At 43.7% G+C, this 20434-nt stretch overlaps 1 protein-coding gene across 1 annotated transcript; it reads right to left on the reverse strand.

Moving 5' to 3' along the window:
- Window positions 1-7970: 7970 nt before the first annotated feature.
- On the reverse strand, window positions 7971-19575 carry gad2 (glutamate decarboxylase 2). Its single transcript, XM_061093890.1, has 16 exons — window positions 19500-19575; window positions 19206-19268; window positions 18948-19103; window positions 18053-18286; window positions 16508-16598; window positions 15183-15295; window positions 14582-14697; window positions 14303-14382; window positions 14163-14217; window positions 13941-14057; window positions 12984-13048; window positions 12801-12879; window positions 11669-11818; window positions 10783-10890; window positions 9677-9766; window positions 7971-8144 (listed from the first exon to the last, which is right to left on the reverse strand). The coding sequence occupies exons 1-16, from the start codon at window positions 19573-19575 to the stop codon at window positions 7971-7973; spliced, it is 1767 nt and encodes a 588-aa protein (XP_060949873.1).
- Window positions 19576-20434: the final 859 nt, after the last annotated feature.

A 20434-nucleotide genomic window follows, 5' to 3' on the forward strand; every position in this document is an offset into this window, starting at 1 on the left:
CTGCTCACAGTTTGATTTCAGGAAGTTTGAGCAAGTTTAAAGTTCCTTTTGTAAGTTAGACAAATATAAACGATGGACGATATGATACCTCCTCTACAGTGAAGCCAAATCGTTTGGATCGCCCCCTGGTGGCAGGCTGCAGTACACGTCATAAGCTACACTTCCTCCATGTTAGCAGATTGGACATAGAGAAAACTAAAAAGTTAGTTATAATCAAATCACAGTTACTTAATGCTATAAAAACATGGGGAACGTATTGATTGACAGCTGAGTTTGATTCTGGCTTCAAATCACATCAAAAGTACAGTATGATGGTGTTTTGATTTGATTAATGCACAACCAGAGGAAGTGGAGAAGACTATGGTGTGTCTGGACCTTATAGCTTCCCGTCTCTAACTGACTTCATTCCATCACAAACTCTCCATCGTCCTCCCTCATCTTCCTCCCCTCCTCTGTCCATCTGTGCCGGTGCTTCTCTCCTCATTAGAGGGGTTACTGGTGCATGAGGGAATGAGCTGGCAGGTCGGTCGACACAAACACAGACTGGGATTCATATCGAACGGCCTGTGAAAAAGTTCTCGGGGTCTAGCAAACGGAAAATAAGCTTACCAGCAAAAGCTCTTTTAAAATTTGTAGTATTGGCAGCGAACAGGAAGATGAGAAAAGTTTATCTCATAGTTTACAAGTTAAAAAACGCTGCCAGTGGAATATTTGGTCCGAGCTAATGTTGAAAATCCTCATGCAGGACATGATGCTCCGTGTCGCTTTCCCAGACTTGGCAGGAGTTGTGCATAGTTCCCTCCAGTATCTGGTAAATTCCCCTGATCACCAGGAATGCAGCGTTTAATTTTCTTGTTCTGTAGCTGACCTTAATCATTTCTGCGTCAAGGGCAATCTGAAACTCCAGAGCCCTGGGATCAGTCCGTGTGGGTGTGGAAGTAAATACCTGTGTGTGTGTGTGTATGTGTGTGTATGTAAAAGGGAGTGAGAGCTGTCTAGCTGTCTTCATGCAGAGGCCGTTGAAAGCGCTGATGATGAATAATCGTTTGGCTGAAAGTGAGCGAGCGAGTCCCTCTGGTGTATATTTAAACGGCGGAGCGATGCTCTCTCACTCACATCGACTCCCCGGTGGTCCGCGAGGTTAATTGCTTTCTCCGGCAGGCGCTTACAGATTAACTATCTCACTGAATGCATCCATACAAATGACTGTGCATATACCACGATGAGTGGAGCTGAGCGATGTGTGTGTGTGTGTGAGTGTGTGGTGCGACAGAACATGTTGTACGTTTGTGTAGCGGGCCGGGTGAAGTCAGAGGAGCTAACGAGAACGACAGAGTGGGATCAACAGAAAACAAGACAACTGATTATGAACATCTTTGGGTGACGTCGTACTTACAGACGCGTGATGGAGTAAAATATAATTAAGGAGGAAGTTCCTCAATACAGGAACTTTGGCAACATCGTAGAGAAGAAAATCACCGAATGAAAAACCAGCTAATCAGAGACTTCTTCAGGACGTTTAACATCAGCAAATCGCTCCTGAAAATCGTTTTATTGAGTCTGATTAAGTTTTTGCAGTGATCGACCTCAGTGTGGCGAGGAAGAACAAGATTGGCGGCTCCAGCTTGAATAACTCTGGGCATGTTTATGAAGTTACAGCAAAGACTGTAGACGAGATGGCTCCTTCGAAGGGAAGCCAACGCACAGGTTCCGTTTAACCAGATTATCTGAATCAAGGAATTCTGAGGTAAAACTGAAACTTAGCACATATGAAATGTTGTCAATACTTTATATCTACAGTTATGGAAAATGTCAGTCAGAGTTGACCCAGGAGGTTACGTAGACGATGATAGAAGCTTTCAGACGTGGACTGAACTCCAGATAAACTCTGGAGCTGAAGAGTTGGAGTCTTGAGACTTTATCCAGAGCCAGCCTCCAAGTAAAATATGTGGATAACGTCGGAATGAGCTCACTGAACAATGACGAAGATGTCTAGAGAGTGATCACGTGATCTCTGCAGCGGAGTGAAGACGTCACTTCCTGTCTCTGTCTGCTGCTCCACCTCTGCCCCGAGGAACACGGAGGATGAGTTCCTGCTGTGAACGCGTCTGTGCAGAAAACCTCCCGCTGTGCAAGTGAGAAAGGAAAACTGTTGGACTTCACCCACAGGTCACGTCTGGTCATTGTCAGTTTAAACACATAGATCTGTGCTGCTTTAACCTGAAACACCATGAACGTCTTCTGACCTACAAATCCAAGCTCAACCTCCACAGCTGATAAATCCCCCCCCCCAAAATAACAGAAAACGACTTCTCCTGCTGTCAGCCAAGCATGCGACCTCTCCCCTGAGGGCGAGCCGGCTTTCATGTGGGAGCCGAGCAGCGTCACGGTGAAACCAAACACTCACCGGTGACCCACCAGCTCCTGGGTTGGCATGAGGGCAGAGGCGGAGTTCAGGCAGAGTGCGGCCCGGAGGCCTGTGAGGTGAACGCCACCGAGTCCAACATCTGGCTTGGCTTATCTGCCCCCACACACACACACACACACACACACACACACACACACTTCAGTCGTTTATATGACCATGAGAATCCTTTTGGCCTTTCTGTCAGAATTCTTTGGTGAGCCTCTCTCCGGCCGACCCTGATTTTACCATCTGCCGTTTTGCACGTAAATCACCGGCGAGTTTGAGAGTCTCCGTCTTAAACTTTATGACGTATTTGCTACAATTCTTCTAACTTCACGCTGTGTGTTTGGACAGAGCAGCTCCGTTCCCCTTTGTGTAATCACATGTAGGTTTAGAGCGTCGGGCCTGAACGGGGCCTGAGATGTCCTTCACATGGTCCCGGTGGGGGTGTGGGGGGGTTTGCTGCAGACGCTGACGTGATAAACTGCTCACACGGGAACAGCTCTGATCACTGAGGGGGTGAAACCTCTCTGAGAAACTCCAGACCTGGTCATTTAATCATTATTCCTATTATTCTCCGAGTTATTTCTTTATCCTGCGAGGTGGATTGAAATGAATTCCGAGAGGCCTCGTGACACAAGAGTCTAGAAAGTGATGTTGAGAGAACACAGGTAATTCCTTGATGATAATTAATGGAGGATGAGCTGAAGCACAGTGAATCATGAAACCCCCACGAGGGCCTGTGAAGGAGGATCACTCACATAGTCTGAGGCTTTGTCCAGACTCTTGTGTTAGTGCACCAAGTGTCTTTATAAGCAACGTAATAGACATCAGGGGATTGAAATCACTGCAGCTATTTTCCAATCGTTGAGATCATTATAGTGTATTTCTATTCCTTGTTTTTGTGGTTCAAACTTGTTAATTCTTTTGTCCTCTGGTGATTCTGCGATGTCACGTTGTCGTTTGTGTCTCTACCACCTAGCGCCACAGATGCTGACACGTTATCTGCAGGAGCCTCAGCAGCGAGAGGCTGAACCAGGTTTCCTCTGATCAGGTTTTGGAGGTTGATCAAGGCCGGAGCTTCTGGAGCTCGTCGTGTAAACACAGTCCAACTGCTGCAGTGGAAACAGTCATCGTGATTACATGACATATTCATAATGTTAAAATCAGCCGTTTCCTCTGAGGCCGACTGGGCCACAGATGTTTGTTAGTAAATCACACTTTCACCTCCTTATCGGGGCCTTAATGTCACTGTAGTAAACTAATGGGGTGTTTCTCAGTCTCTGTATCTACTGTCAGTGTCCGAGGTGAGAGAAACCAGCTGGGAGCGTTTTCACAGGCTGGGGTGTAGTTCCCTATGTTTTGTAATCAGACATGATTAAGAGAAAAATGTAAAACAGCTTCTTATTGAGACAGTGATGGAAAATCATTTATATCTCCCTGTTTGTGAGGTAACAGCGCCACCTAGAGAGGAGTTCATGAGCATATACTTAAAATTCCCATTGAAAAGGGATTAATTTCTATGGTACTGAGAGAGCATCTTATTCTACACCAACAAATATATAAATATAAAGGCTATACATATCATTTTTATATACATATCGTATTGTATACTATTATATGTATGCTACTTCCCTATTTTGTAAATATACAGATTCTAATGCACATATGTTAATTTCAATTTCTCCTCATACAAAACGCAAAAAAACAGTCAAGTTGTGTTTCTCATGACCCATAATTCTCAATCTTTAGTGAAAGTTGTATATTATTTACATATTTACTCTACTTTTATCTCATTGTATTCATGTTATTCTATTTTATACTTTCAAATGTCTGCTGCTCTAACAAGTGAATTTCTGCAGCATGGGATCGATAAAGTTCATCTTATCTTTCTGACGTTATTTTATAAAGCAAAACATTTTCATTTAAAACTAAAAAGGTGCTAAAGTGAGAATCTCTTTTGGTCAGCAAATAAAATATAAAAATGAACAGTGCTGTTGTGACACTGCTGACAGGTCCTTCCCACGTAAGTGGACTCAAAGAGCCACTTCTCCTTCTGAAGGACCAATTGCACCACATTGCATAACAACTTAAACCTTTTTTCTCTGTTCACATAACACTGAAATGTACGAAGAGCTTCTTTATGAAGCATAATAAAGATGTTACTGAGCAAAAAGAAGAAGAAGAAAACACATTAACACGATGTTTGTTTAGACAATATTTATTTCTATTTTCCCAAGCGTAACATCAGTTCAGGACACATGAATGTTTGAGAGAAGCTAGCAGAGCAGTTTGCAGAATATATGATTTATATTCAGTGAAAATGAACTGCGCTCTGAGGACTCTGGGTTTTAATCGTTCTCTTAAACAAACAATATTCCCTGTGAGCAAGAAACCAGGGTTCATGTTTTCTGCTTCTGTGCTAAAGGCTAAGAACACCTGCATAAGACATGTTTTTGGACAATCAAGCCAAAAAAACTGTTATTAATTCTCTTTCTCATACATCCCATAGAGTCAAGGGTCTTAAAACAAAACGCTGCGGCACCGTGACACGAGTCAACACCCCCGCCTCGGACACGACAAACAGAACGCCAGCGGGGAGCCGTGGAAACGCTGAGAGGAAAAGCGCGGGAGAGAAGATTCTCGCTGCTACCAGAGGGCGAAAGCGGAAGAGATAGAAAGATAGAAAAAACAGGTCGTACAGGTGCGGAAGCGGAGACGAGCTTTCGGAGAGACATGCTGAGGGACTACACACACACACACACACACACACACACACACACACACACACACACACACACACACATATATATATATATAGATTTATAATACTCTACGATCAGAAGCGGCGACAGTTGTCAAGCAGAAGAGAGAGACGGAGGATAGAGAGAGTCAGTATCAAGCGCGGCGAGGTATACAGAGCGAGGTTAGCAGTTAGCATGCTGGCGGCACGGAGACACGTTATAGGAAGCCCAGAGACACGAGAGATCACAGGTAAAGGCCAGAGCGACAGAGCACTAATCTACAGGCTACAAGCTATACATCGGAAACACTCAAGCTATAAGTACAGGTGCTACACATACTGTATATTTGTATATATATGTTATATATAAAGAGATATAGAGGACACGGTATATCAAACAAGCTGGATAGGCAAGGCATCGCATGCACGTGCAAAGGAAGCAAAGTCGAGCAGCAGCAGCAAGAGGTGCAACGCGTCTGGTTCTCCAGGACCACCGCTGAGATTCCTTTGTCGCTGTTTCACACCCGATGTTGTCCGTGTCACAGTGTGGACGCCGAATTTCAGTTTTCAAAAAGGAAAAATCAACAGGATCAATATTTATAGGCTCGTTAACGAACGTTAAACGAGCTTCATAGGAACAAATTGTTTCTTAAAATAACGTTTCCCTCGTGGAAAAGACCCTTGATTCTCGTCACATTCAGACCAAAGAGCTTGAAGTTACATATTTTTTCTGGAATATAATAATTCTTTAAAACATCGACAACCATTGGACATTGCACGTTATTAGGTCATGTGTATACTGTAAAGTGCACGACCTCCCCTGCGGAGGAAAAACTAGACAATACTGGCAAATGTATACTAAGGCAACACAGTTACAAACACACTAAGGTACACGTTGGCACATACCGTCAATTATCACGTGAGCACACACACACACACACACACACACACACACACACAAAATAAAGAAATAAACACAGGGCTCCAGAGTTTAAGTGGCTTTGCATATTCACGTAAAATCCAAACGTCAGAGTCTCGTCGTTCGACCGCGACTCGTTCGGTGTTTCCTGGTGAAATCTGTCGGTGTCTTTAAAGCCACTCCCTGAAACACGTTTCATGTCACACACACCAAATAATCACACACACACACACGCGCACACACACGCACACACACGCACACACAAAAGCCTTTTTGGACAAACAGGATGAAAATACAGGTAAATCTATATCGGAGATAGAGAAAATATGAATTACTTTACCTCACAAATAGTCTCTGGTTATACGTCTTATATACATATATGTATACACAAAGATATGTACTCAGGACATCTTGAAATACTATTTACAATCTATGATCAAAAGTGATTGTACACTGACCGACCACGTTGAGCAAATTGTGCTTTTCTAACTAATGGAAATGCTACAGAACCTCAGGGTTCTAACCCGCCTACGATAAGCATGTAATTAACTCTGTTATATTTATTTTATTTATTTTCCCAGCTACGCTGCATTTGGTCTGGAGACTTGATTATCGTCAACACGTGAATTCACCGTCTCTTCTGAATGTTTGCAGGGTTTTATAAGATTGGACCCACACTGGAATATATACTGTATATTGCTTGTGAATGGATTAAATCTCAGTTGCAATGCTAAGGGATGCTCTTCGTCCCCTGGTGACTTAGTGCAAGTGATGTCAGGTGGACAGTAGCTGCAGGATCTGGTGAAGGTCATCAACTTAAACGATTATTGCCCCAGTTCAATCCTCGACCTTTCAGTTAAGTGCTTCACCCTAAAGCCCAACTAGTGATCAACCTCTCCAATATATATACGTATGTAACAGGTTTAGTTAAAGTTATCATCCTTAAGATTTAGTCCCGTTAGTTTTGGTAACGGCAAATTATGTTTTAAAGGAGATGTGTTTTGCCTTTTTCAGTTTTTCTTTCCACTTTTTCTGTTTTATGGTTTTCGTTTTGTGAATGTAATTTGCCCTAAAACAATTCCTCCCATCATAGACAATGATTTCAGGGGAGATCCAGAGAATAACAAGCTCCACTCCTGGAAAATCTTGAGGATAATAACTTTACATGAATCTCTGATAAGTGCTGATCAATCTAACCTTAGATTATTATATCATTATTATATCTGAAACCATTTTGGTGACAGAAAATTGAATATATTGGAAAGATGACGCAGGATGGACCAACATCCTTTGAATTTCCTTTTCTGTTCCTTTCCTTCCGAATCCAAACAACCCTCTGCTCTTGTTGGGATTATTTTTGGAACATGTGCTGGTTCACTACAGGAGAATCACTGCGAGCAGGATGACGTGCAGATGTGAAGGCAGTTGAAGAAGCTGAGGTAAGGTGAAGTGCTTTTTTTTTTTTCAAAGTTTTCAAAGTTTTCAAAGTTAAAGTTACGATAGAACACGACCACATTTGGCACCTAAACGACAAACTGGGCAAATGAGAGATGATTGAAAAATAAACTCTTCCTCATCGACCTATTGCACAAGCCTTTCAAATCACAAAGAAGTTACACGTAGAGTTACATCACCAACTGACACTACTCTGGGATCTACGCTACAGGAGAAGCAGACAGAAGCACTTTTACATCGCTTTGGACCAAGTGAGTCCACGGCAAAGCTACGATACATAATATATGGATACATCTGTAGGTTTTTTCTCAAATATATTCTTAAATATGTGACTTTGGAGGAAAGAGAGAGAGAGAGAGAGAAAAAGAAAAGTTTACCGGTACATTCACGACAAACAATTCATCCGTCAAGAGGGAAAAGAAGGTGAGGACGAGGAGAGACGAGTCTTATAGATCTTGGCCCAGGCGCTCGATCTCCTCGATAAGAAAGTCGATGTCCTCGAAGGTGGCGGCCGGGTTCGAGATCACCATGCGGAAAAAGTTGACCTTGTCCCCCTGTGGCTGGTAGCTGACCATGGTCGTCCCGTACTCCATCATCCTGGCTTTAATCACCGGAGCCACCTGGAAGATCCACACACGTCCAGAGTGAACCAACGAGGAAACAATCAGACAAAAAATAAACACAATCTTTATTCTAACTGTGGAGACGACGTCAAAACTACCGAGTGGAAATTAAATGAGGTCGCTGATGGAAAGAACTAATCTGGAGTGTTTGAAATGTCGGAGAGTAGAATTGAAGTTAATTTAATAACGCAACAGAAGTGATAAATTAAATAAAGTTATAGAAACTTTTACTTTGCTTTGCAGCCTTCAACAACACAACTTTCCCTTCGTACAAACCCACAATACAACTTGTATATTTTTAATTAAAGCTCTATACAATTGGTTGTTTTTTGATTGTATTTTGATTGATAATTATTAGGGCTGGGCAAGTTAACTCGTTTTAATCGCGTTAACTCAAGTGATGAGTTAACTCGATTGTTTATCCGCCAATTATTTTCTTTTTTCCTGTTCTGCAGCAGTCAGCAACAGACTTTCACAAAATAAAAGCCTGACTTTCTAAATAAAACAATAAATAATCAAACCTGAGTTAATGCGAGATAAAATAATTAATCGAGTTAACTCATCACTTGAGTTAACTCGATTGAAACGAGTTAACTTGCCCAGCCCTAATAATTATTTATCGTTAAGTTAACATCTAAGGAATCATTTTCAGTTTCTTTTATAAATATCTGTGTGACTTTAGCAGAAGATTCAGTAACAAGTTGCCTTGACTCAAATAACCTGGAGGTCCAACATCATCTAAAAGGAATTTTAATATATATAAACTTATAGATACTTTATTGATCCCGGAGGGAAATAAAATGTAATAACTGAGGAGCTATAGGAAGTTCCTGAAGGACTAAGAGTTGGTTTGAATTTCACTTGTGTTATTCCAGTCTGCTGGAGAAGTTAATCCTACATAGAGGTTCCTATAGCAGCGTGTGACCCTCCTCATCACAGAATCAGTCATTTCTGCTTAATGTCTTTCAGGTGTCGCGCTGCAGCCGACCGCTCTGGAAAATAACCAGTCAGCAGCTGCAGGTTTCCCTCTAATCCGTCTTTTCCAGTTCGGACCAGAAACGACTCGGCCTCTTGTGTCAGAGTCTGAGTAGAAGAGGAATCCGGTCGGATCCTCCGGCCGCTGAAGCCCGATGACACTGCTCTTTCAAACCTCTCCATGCAGCGGATTATGAGAAAGATGTGACCGGCAGAGAGGAGTGGGGGGGGGGCTCTTTTGTATGGCCAACTGTTTGTCCTAATTGTCAATTAGTGGACCCCGGCCGCTGAGGGACCCTCTGAATGGCCGTCACCTCAGCTAAGTGAATAACCTCCCTCCCTCCCTCCCAGTCTGCAGTGCGATATCTCCTCTCTGTCACACTTTTAAACCCGTTTTCAAAAGTAGTTTTTTGTGTTACTGATCGTCTTTGTCGTCCCTAATGAGGAGGACATGTACCGGTCAGGCTGGATGTGAGGGAGAAAGGTTTGTAGGCCACGTGAAAGATGGGTTTTTCTTTCTCAGTCGACGCTGCGTCTTATCTGCGCTCACCCACCTTGTGCAAGTGTTTCTTTCTCTCCTCTTTGTCCTCCATGTAGCGGATCCCAGGAGGGAGGTACCAGAAGCAGACGTTGGTGTGTTGAGGCTGCGGAGACGCACAGTCGACACGAGTCACAGTCACACAAGAGCAAACACGTGCATGTGCACAGCAGGGGAAGCAATTTGTGTTACGTGCAATCACATCATCACGGAAACAGAGCAGATCAGTATCACGGTAAAACAGTTAAAATAAATATTTAAACATTAGTACAGCACAAAAACTCATACTGGAGAACTGCCTGGGCAAAGCAGGCGATAGGTTCGGGCCCAGAGCAGAGAGGCCCCCCCGAGAACAGCTGATTACGTTCATTCACTCTAACAGCAATTAAGAACCCCTGTAAATTCTATAAACGGCTCTGTAGAGACTAGGAGACATGTAACAAGGCCCCACGGCACCAACCAATGATTGGATGAGGTTTCTTCCAGTCTGTGTTTCCAGCCTCACACAGGCTCCTCCTCCTCCTCCTCCTCTTCTCAGATATTCTCTACGTGTCTGGAAATCATTCACACCCCCAGAGGAGCAGCCGTGCACAGCGTCCTGGTTTCTACGGTCGAGCTGGTTCGATGCTCGTATATTCAGCAGCAGATTGATGTCAGGGTTTAATGGGAGCCACAGACTCGTGAGCACCTGGGCCGCTGCCCGGAGCACTTGGCGTTTTCCCATCAGCCCTCTGGGTTACGATGCTTTAAGCCTTTTGTGGCTCAGCAGAAAAAACAACCAGACTTGAGACATAAAGACTCTCGTCATAAAACGACTCCCAGTGTCCGAGCAGGAGAGTTTTTCAGCTTAATAACCCGTCGCACCCGCACGTGTTTGTGTCGTGGAGCTCTGCCTGGTGGACGATCTTTCAGCCTCCGTGCCATTCATATGCAGATGAGCAATCACAGGCCATTATGCTATTCATTAAACATAATAGCAGCACATTATACTGGCAGCCAGAGGTAAAAATGGCATTCAGCCGACACAAAGCGGGAGCGGCGCTGCGTGCCAATCAAGTCTCCCAGCATGCAACTGGACAGAGAGAGGTGGAAGCAGCAGTGAGGACTGAGCTGCTGACGTACCGTCCCGTTGAAGATCATCTCGTATCCTTCTCGGTCCTTGATCTTGTTGTACAGATAATCCGACAGCTCCAGACACTTGTCAATCTGAGCCTCGAACCCGATGGTGCCCTGTGAGGGAGAAGATCCACATCTCTTCAGTCCGTTCAAATCCTGGATTTCACTTAAAATTGTTACTGCAGATCAAGATGTGGATCCAGGATTTATTTTCACTATCGAGTTTTTCCATTTTTCTACTACAAGACAACATCCTTGCGTTTATATTATTTAATAACATGGACTTATATGGTTCTATCTGCATTGTGATTGGTTTAAAAAACTTCAGCTTCAACCTTTTCACATCTTAAATAATAAACTGATAGAGAATCTCTATTGCATTTTTCAAATTTTGACTGGCAGGCTGAGTTCTACGCTTCTCTCTGTTTAACCAGGGCAGAAAAGTAGGTCATCGGTTTTGGAGGAGAAAACAGTTTAGTCTTTTAAGTGATTTAGTTTTAAATAAATAAAATGAGAATATTAATTTAGATAAAAGATAGTTGGCAACAAGCACAAATCCAGAAACGTGTTTTAACGTAGACACAAAGACCTTCATGTATGTCAAAAGGTTAATTTGAATTTGTGAATTTGACCTTGAACGCAATAAGAAAAAGCTTCTCCACGAATTTCTATTCATTTTAAGATAGAAGATAGAATATTTGACATTGTCGGGCTAATCAAATAATGTGGTTCAGAATAGTTTGAACTCAAGAAATGGAGGGAGTTATATCAGCTGCTGAAAATGTCTTTACAAAAACAAAAACTCTAAGCTTTTTGAAATCCTCTGTGGCTTCCTGTTGTTTTACAGAAACTGAGACAAGATGTTTATCAGCTCAACAGCAGCTCCTCTCACCTTGGCCCTCCACATGAGCCACAGCTTGAAGATGTCCACGTGGCGTCCACACTGCAGCGCCTTGTCCCCGGTGTCGTAGGACAGGTCGTACTGTTTGTCCTGCTGGAACAGGTAGCAGGCGTGCATCTGGTTGCAGTTCTGCATCAAACCCTGAGGACGGATCACAGCCACGGCCACGGTTACATGTTGTGAATCAACAAAATAAAACTCAATGGTCCTGTGTAGGGTTGCAAAGGGGCGGAAAGTTTCCGGTAAATTTCCGGAAAGTTTCCGGAAACTTTCCACGGGAATATTAAGCTCGGGAATTTTGGGAATTTTGAAAAAAAAAAAACTACGCAAATTAAACGCTGAGCAATAAAAACATCATTCAAAACTCTATTTTAAAGATGTATGGAACGTTGAGTTTCAAGCCTCCACTGTGCATTCTTCCATCACATGCACAGATAACTCCCAGCATGCTTCACTCTACAGCAGGACTACTGAGGCCTGCTGTAGAGTGCAGGACTAGTCAGGTAAGTTTCCATGATATTACTGGGAAAATATATTAGCATGCTGATTGAGGATTGTTCATCTGTTCATCTAGACTATTTCCATTCATTTATCCATCAATTGTAAAATATGTTTACAGGCTATTCCAATTGTTTGGCTAACTATTTATATCTCTGGCATTGCATTAGTGTTTTTTTACAAACTTTTTTCTCATCTTATTCTACAGAACAATGCCACGTGCACTCTCTCATGTGTGGAGACATTTCACCTCATCCAATGTAGAAGGAAAGGCTGTGTACATTTGCAAATACTGAGCAAAGACCTATGTTAAGAATGACACAACGATGCAGAAGCATATAGTCAAGTGCCCAAAGTTTCCTCAGGGCTCAAATCAGCCTATGACACAACAAAATGTTTATATTTATGTCTCTATATGACAAGGTAAATACAGTTAGTATAAATTACCCACAACATTTCCAGTTTATTCCCGTTAATTCCCGTTAATTCCCGATAATTCTCGTTAATTCCCGTATATTCCCGTTAATTCCCGTATATTCCCGTTAATTCCCATGGAAAGTTTCCAACTTTGAATATTCCTGGAATTTTGCAACCCTAGTCCTGTGAGCTGTGTTAGCGGACGTACCTCCTCTCGGATCAGCAGGGCCGAACACTGCAGAGGGACCGACATCATTTTGTGTGGGTTCCATGTGACTGAATTAGCTCTGCAGTTAAAAAAAAAACAACACAAACCATAATGCGTCATTATGTCAAACCCTCATCAGCTTCTTATGTTTGTGTTTCCACAGAGAAAGAAGGAAAAACTCGCCTGTCGACTCCGTCCAGCTTCCACCTGTGTTTCCTGGACATGAGCAGACTTCCTCCCCATGCACCCTGACACACAAACACACACACGACACAGGGAAAACACATTAAGGTTGTGAGTCTGTAAGTATGAACATGAACACAACATGTTCTGTACAAGATGTTTTGTACTCCACAGATAAACCTGCCACTGCTCTCTAGTGGTCAAACTGTGTAATGGAGACCCCCTGACTTCCTGACAGTTTCCTTGTTTCATTTGGTGCAGATCCTGATACAAATACATATTCAGTTTATTATATCAGAGGAATGTTGGGTCTTGTATCTGTTCTAGTTTAAGAAAAATGTGTTTGTCTTCCTTTTTATCACAGGAAGTTTCAGTTTTGCATAATCTAAAAATCCATAAAAAGCTGCATGTCAATATGTGGATGTTTAATGTCCCATAACTGTTAAAAGAGAACAGCATCTCCTCATAAAGTTCACTATTTACAGTTAAAAAGGCCACAAAACGCACACATTTGTGTAGGAGCTGCGTCCACAAACACACAAAGACCCACCACATGTTTACAGACAACATCATCATCATGTGCCACAAACAGGACGTGGTCTTTCCCCGTCTGAGCGAGAGGAAGAGGAGGAGGACGAGGCCGCCTCCCTCTCCTAATAGATGTGTCCCCCCCCCCGTCAGGGCTAAATCACCTTCATTAATAGACGCTTCACTGAGAGAGGCCATGATGGGAGGGAGATGATTTACAGCCTCTGCTCCAGTTTTTCTAATCTCCAGTGTTAGATGGGAAACGGCCGGCTCCTATCTGGGTCAACCGCAGGCAGTTAGAGGCCAGACAGACCAAATAGATTTGTCAGACTCTCGGGTGAGCTCTGTGTCTTCTGTGTGTTCCTTCACTGAAGTCCTGAGATCTCACGTGTGTGTGTGTGTGTGTGGATTTCTGCTTATTCTACTCACGTCCACATGCATCCAGATGTTGTGCTTTTTGCAGATGTCCGAAATGGGGATGAGCGGGTCGAAGGCTCCGTACACGGTGGTTCCAGCGGTGGCGCTCACAAAGAAAGGAACGAAACCCTGCGTGAACACAGACACACACATGAAGCGATGCACCCCCCCACCTCGTCCCTGTGGCTGAGGGGATTCAGTGGAGTGTGAATGTGTGTGTGGAGAACACGTTACCTTCTGCTTGGCCTCCAGTATTTTCCTCTCAAGGTCTTCTGGGATCAGTTTACCGCTGTGGGAACACAACACTTGTTTACTGGGTTGTTTGTGAAATTAATTGATTGAGAATATTTAAATTATGGCTGGAAAAACTTTACGTCTCGTCGACTTTGATGCAGATGACACTTTCAGTCCCGATGCCGAGAGCCGCTGCTCCTTTCTTGATGGAAAAATGGCTCTGAAAGATACCAGGGACAAATCAGTGTGACGCCACATCACAGGAGGATTTAAACAGATTCAGTCATAATCATAAAAAGGGTTCGGCTGCTTTTTCTAGATTTGGAGAAGCTCTTTGACGTCTCATTCCATAAAGCATCTAAAATATATCGGTGATCAGTATCAGACACGTTTTGATTATCTGCGGATCTTATTCCTACGTGTTCGGAGGTGAACGCCACCAGTCGGGGAACAGCTGACATTCCTTTCTCCTTCACTTCAGGGAACATCTTGAAGCGGGCCAACAGCATGGCGTACATGTTGGAAATAGCACCACCTAGAGGACAGAGAGGGTCTCGGTGATTTATCAACGTCGGCCCCACATCACAGAAAGGCCTCATGGGAGTGACGCTGGGTTCCTGACTCTCTTTAAAATTAAGAAACAACAACAAAGACTGAAATCTTTTGTTTGCAGCGTCCAACGTCACAGCTGCACGTTCCACGGGGGCCTCAGCCAATCACAGCCTGACATTTAACTCTGCAGTGATTGGTCCTCATCATGTGACGACCACAAATACGCACGGGAGGAATTCAATACTGGGGCCTTGGCGAGGTGGGGGGGGCCGAAGTTGGGGGAATTATTCTATGCTAATTGGCTTTGAAATGAGTTCCATCCACATCATCAAAATGCAAATCGACACATTGCAGCACTGACACACACACACACACACACACACAGACACACACACAGCCAGTTCCATTTGCAATGAAACAGTGGGGGTGCTGGGGGGGGGGGGCGTCGCCTCACACATGCTAACGTACCAGGAGAGAAGATGCCGTCCCCTCGTCCGTCCGTCCAGCCGATGATCTCCCTCATCTTCTTCAGAGTGACGTACTCCAGCAGCACGAAGACAGGAGCCACCTCGTAGGTGAACCTGCGTCACACAAGGGACGCCACGTGGCGCCGGTTACACAAAACACGCCATGACTCATCAGCCCAGAAAAACTAACATTCTCCTCAGTTATTTTCCCTCTGCAGTTTGTGTGTTTCAGGACATGGAGGAAGTGTTTTAAAGTCTGGAAGGATGAAAACACAATATTTTTCTAAAAGAGCAAAACGATTTGCAGACGTGGCGAATGCAGGAAGGAAATGGCCGCCTTCTGATATCTGATCGGCCCCTGGAGGGCCCCTGTCCTGGCAGTACTTGTAAAAAGAAATTAATAAATGTTAATTTGTATTTTCTAAGCTGTTTTGAAGTCCACAATGTGCTCGAAACAGGAAACAAGGCCTCAATCAGGACGGATGTTGGACATATAATTGGTACCTTCATGTAAACTGTGGCCCCTAATTTAGAAAAATCCCAGATTTGATCGATAATACGCACATGAATGTGAAAGTATATGTTCGTTAATGTTTCGGATAACACAATAAACAAAGTGCAACACCACAACATTGGCAAACTGCAATTATTGACATTAATATGCACAGAGAACGTGGAACCTGAGCAGCACACACACATGTAATGACTCTTTGGGTCATAGGGTTTATAGGATTTACTTTTCCTTTCCTTACACCCTGAAGTCAACATGTCCGACTCATATATTCTCCATGTTGTACAGTAGCTGCACATTTTCATCCCTGCTGCATTTACCACAAAGTACATTTCCAGTATGTTCCTGCTGACACATTTCTCTACGAGTCCACGGTGTGTCAGCTGCTCTCATTTTTAAAAACCCACTTGTCAACGTGAGGTTTCTGTTTCAGCGTCTCACGGTTGCCGAGGCCGACGCTCGCCCGGCCTTTATCTCACCAAAAAACACACGCACGGTGAAATTAGCTCCAGATTAGTTTGAATTTAATTTCAGAGCTAATTTTCTCCCCTTGAATCCCCACAGGGACAAGAGGGGAGGGAGGTGGGGGGGAGTAAAGAGGGGAGGGCAAGGGGGGGTGGGGTCTGCCTTTTCATTTCAACCCTTTTCATTTGGAATGATTGAGTGAACAAAAAGGGGAGGGGGGAGAAAAACGCTGCTATCAGCCACTGCAGACACACACACACACACACACACACACACACAGGAAATGGAATCCATTGTCATCGTCATTATCACCATTTAACATCGTGATGAGCCGGGCGGCGCACACTCACATGTTGGTGTTGGCGGTGGATGTGAGCCAATCAGCTGCCAGGCCCACCATGTCTAATCCTGTGGAGAGCTGATTGAAGTACCTGGGGTGGGCTGGGTGGAGAGAGAGAGAGAGAGGAGGCAGAGGGTGTGAGGTGTCTGTGTGTGTGTGTGTGTGTGTGTGTGTGTGTGTGGGGTCTTATCTGCAGGCAGGACACAGCAATTGAAATATGCTTCCCCCCCCCCCCTGTGTGCGTTTATGCTGAGTTTGTGCAGCAGCAGCAGAGACGTTTACAATCATCTACTTGAAATGATGGAAAACGTGGTGCATTGTGGGGAATGTAGGAAACAATCTGAGTTTATCCACCTTTGTTTTAGGCCGAGAAGCTTCTAGAATTAATTCTGTTTCCTTAACACATGTATTTTTTTTTTTTTTTTACAGATTTAAGTGTAAATATATATAAAACAGAACTGCACAACATCTCCTGTCATTGGCTGCTTATTCACACATAGATACTTAATAATAATATTATAAAACAAACATATTTCTTCATAGGAGGCAACACATAACAATAAATAGCCTCATACTTATAAACATATAATTATTCTTATATCTGCATGTGTTATAAACTGTTTAGTTCAAATTATATTAAAAGCACCTCATTAATTGCGAGGGTTTGAGGGGAAGCGATAAAACCACAAAATAGAGCAGACATGGATCTTTGATACACAAATGTTTTTTGATCATTCTCTAGATCTGATAAATATCAAAGATCAACATCAAAGATTGGTATTTTTATAGATTAGCATCAATCAATAACAACATTATTATTATAAATACTATTCACTTAGATATGACTTAAATTTCCTTATATCTGCTGTAAACTGTTTAAAGTTTTTTTAAATCTGCTAAATTGTGCAGGTTCGAGTAAAACGTTAAAACAGATAAGAAATGTGATATAAAGAAAGAAGAAGAAAGTATGTCTGGTGGTGTGAAATCCATCCTGCTGCTGTGTGTGTGTGTGTCTGCAGTCATGAGACCATGACTGAGGCCTGCTTCTTATCATTATTATGATTATTATAAGTCTCAGATTTACTGCGTCACTGGTCTTACTGGTCTGAGGCTCATGGAGGAACAAAACCAGTATAGATTTTTTATTCTCACACCTTATTTACCACCCACCACACCCTGGTCATGAAGCTGATCCTTCACTGTTGGTTTCTTTGTTTTATTCTCTTTCGTATATTTAATATCAATAAAAACTGATATTGATCTTTCCATGACAAGTAGATTTATTGTGTTATAATAATTGTTTTTTTGCTGTATTGTTTACGATTAAAATGATTAAATATTATACATATATTTGATTAAATAAGATGTTAAGCTTCTATATATATGAATTTGGACGTGTTTTGCACATCAGGCCACATTTCAGGCCTGTTCCGCCTCAACGACAAAAAGATGCAGCTTTGAAAAAAAAAAGAGGGTGTGTCCTGTATTATAAATCATGCATTCTGCAGATCACTATAATCCAGATGTGTCCCCTGTAGTCCAGCTGCTGTCCTACCTGTCTTGATGGCGTACTTGAGGGTGGCCCGGCAGCTGACCAGGATGTCGTCCAGATTCGCCGGCTCGCCCTGCAGCTCCCAGTTGTTCATCTGCAGCAGCTCGTTGGGATAATGGAAGTCGATCACTTTCGTTTCGCGGTCGAACGACTCCACGATGTAGGCCAGTAAAATATCCACCACCTCCTGCAGGAAGGTCATCGTCTTGGCGTCACCGTCCATGGCAGGTAACAGGTCTGGAGAGAATACAAGACGAATTAAATAATAAAACATCTGCAAAGGGAGACATTTTGTGATTCCAGCTCCTGCAAATCACACATGTGTCTGGGTGGTTTTTTATTTGTCATGCACTTGTGTGTGTTCAGGCCTTAAAATGGCGCTACGAGTCGAATTTTATTTTGAAATCCTCCCGCAGGCCATCAACCATAGAAAAAAACATTTTATTTTATATTAAACAGGCCATGGAGGACGTTAAGGACACGTTCTGCCTTTGGAACGAAGCTCAGATCAGATTCTGCTGAAGGTGACCTCTCTGGAATCTAGTCCACCGCTCGCACATATTCAACAATATTAAATCTGGATATCTGCATTTTAATTCCATGCGTAAAACAGTCAATCAGTTGATTAAATCTAATTTTCCGTGCAGGCCTATAACACGTATTTTAATGCAATTTAAACACATTTAATTCTGTTTTATTTAGGGACAGAATATTCGCAAAAATGCCTGTTCATCCAGATGTTTTTTATTCATTCAAGAAGAATAACAATAACAAAAGATTTCTGGTGTTTTATCGCGACATTGGATAAATGCAGCTCGTCCATGCGGGGCCATGCATGCTTTGTGTGTGTGTGTGTGTGTGTGTGTGTGTGTGTGTGTGTGTGTGTGTGGTTGTGTACCTGTTGAATAGAGGTCGGAGAAGCCCGCGGGAGCTTTGGTGCAGTTGCAGGATTTGTTGCAGCCGCAGTCGCCGGTGGTCGTGGTCTGCGGCTCCGGGGGCTGCTTCGCGGATCCGGGCTCGGCGGCTTTCTCCACCTCCCCGACATTCAGCAGCGCTTTGCCAAACCACAAAAAATATTAATATTACCCTGTGAACCAGCGTGTGGATGTAATGGTGGAAATAAGAGGCACAAATCCACCTCCACTGCACGACCTACCACATAATTTCGATCCAATTCCTCCGGATAATTTCTGGGCCGCCGCCTGGCACCAAGCCCTGGCTGCAAGATAAGGGGACGACACATTAAATACGCATAGGTTCAGTCCAACTTAAAGATGGATGAAACGCACAAAAGGCGTCATGCAATTAGGAACAAACCCCCCCAGTGTGGATACAACAGGCCTGCAGGACTGGCACAGATCAAAAAAAACCCTGGAATGAAATCTGCAGCATGCGCCTGGATCCAGAGGTTTTTTGGGTTTGAAGACAAAACAAAAAAGGAGCCACTCACTTGCACTGGGGCTCTGACTCCCGGGGTTGGCTCCAGCATTGTCTCCTCCGAGAGACCAGAAACCGTGAGAAGCCATGGTGACCGGTGGTTAGGATCTGCAGAGGAGGACCGAGCCCATCCACTCGCTGAGGAGCTGCTCTCAGCACCGACTGCTCACGGTGCCGCCGCGAATCCGACTCACGCGTAACGAGGATGAGGAGGCACTAGAAATAATAATTAAAAAAAAAATCTTATGCGTGAAAAACAAAAAGCATCTTGGAGCTGGAGGTTTTATTTGTTTGGTCCACAGGTGCACGACGGAGCACGAAGCGTTGCGTTCCTGCAGAAATCCGCAAATCACTCAGACTCCAACGGCGCGTAATGTCAGCGCCTCCACGCACCGCGCAGCCACTTCATGGAATCATAAAAAATATGAATTGAAAAAAAAAATAATGTGGTAAGTTCAAGGTGCAAAAAAAATCGACAGAGAAATTTCTGCGGTGGTTGGAATCGTGCGTAAAATTGAAAAAAGCGCAGAAAAAAACCCCGGAGCTGCTGCAGAAATGTGGATTTAAAAAAAAGCTGCGCTCTTCTCCATCTGCTGGTGCACACGCAGCGCCTATAGAAGCATGTCGAATTGCGCCCAACCTGAATCTCACGTCACTATAGAAATCCCATCGTGATTCTCCTCAGGTCATGGTGACGTCGCACGTCGTGACTCCACAGAGCAGCTCCATCCCCGAGTCCCCTGAGCTCAGCCTCCATGATGACAACTAACTCATCCAGCCGGAGGGTCGCACACCTTCTGTCTCAGGCACCGGCTGCTCGGACTGCCCCCCCCTCCGGCTGATGGGAGCAGTGGGGGGGCGAGAAGACACAGGGTCCCTCCTCTCTGCAAGTCTCAGACACTCCAAAAGTATATCTGACAGTGGTGTATAAAGTACTTGAAAGCCATA

This window comes from Limanda limanda, chromosome 20, assembly GCF_963576545.1.
Source record: "Limanda limanda chromosome 20, fLimLim1.1, whole genome shotgun sequence".
NCBI lineage: Eukaryota > Metazoa > Chordata > Actinopteri > Pleuronectiformes > Pleuronectidae > Limanda > Limanda limanda.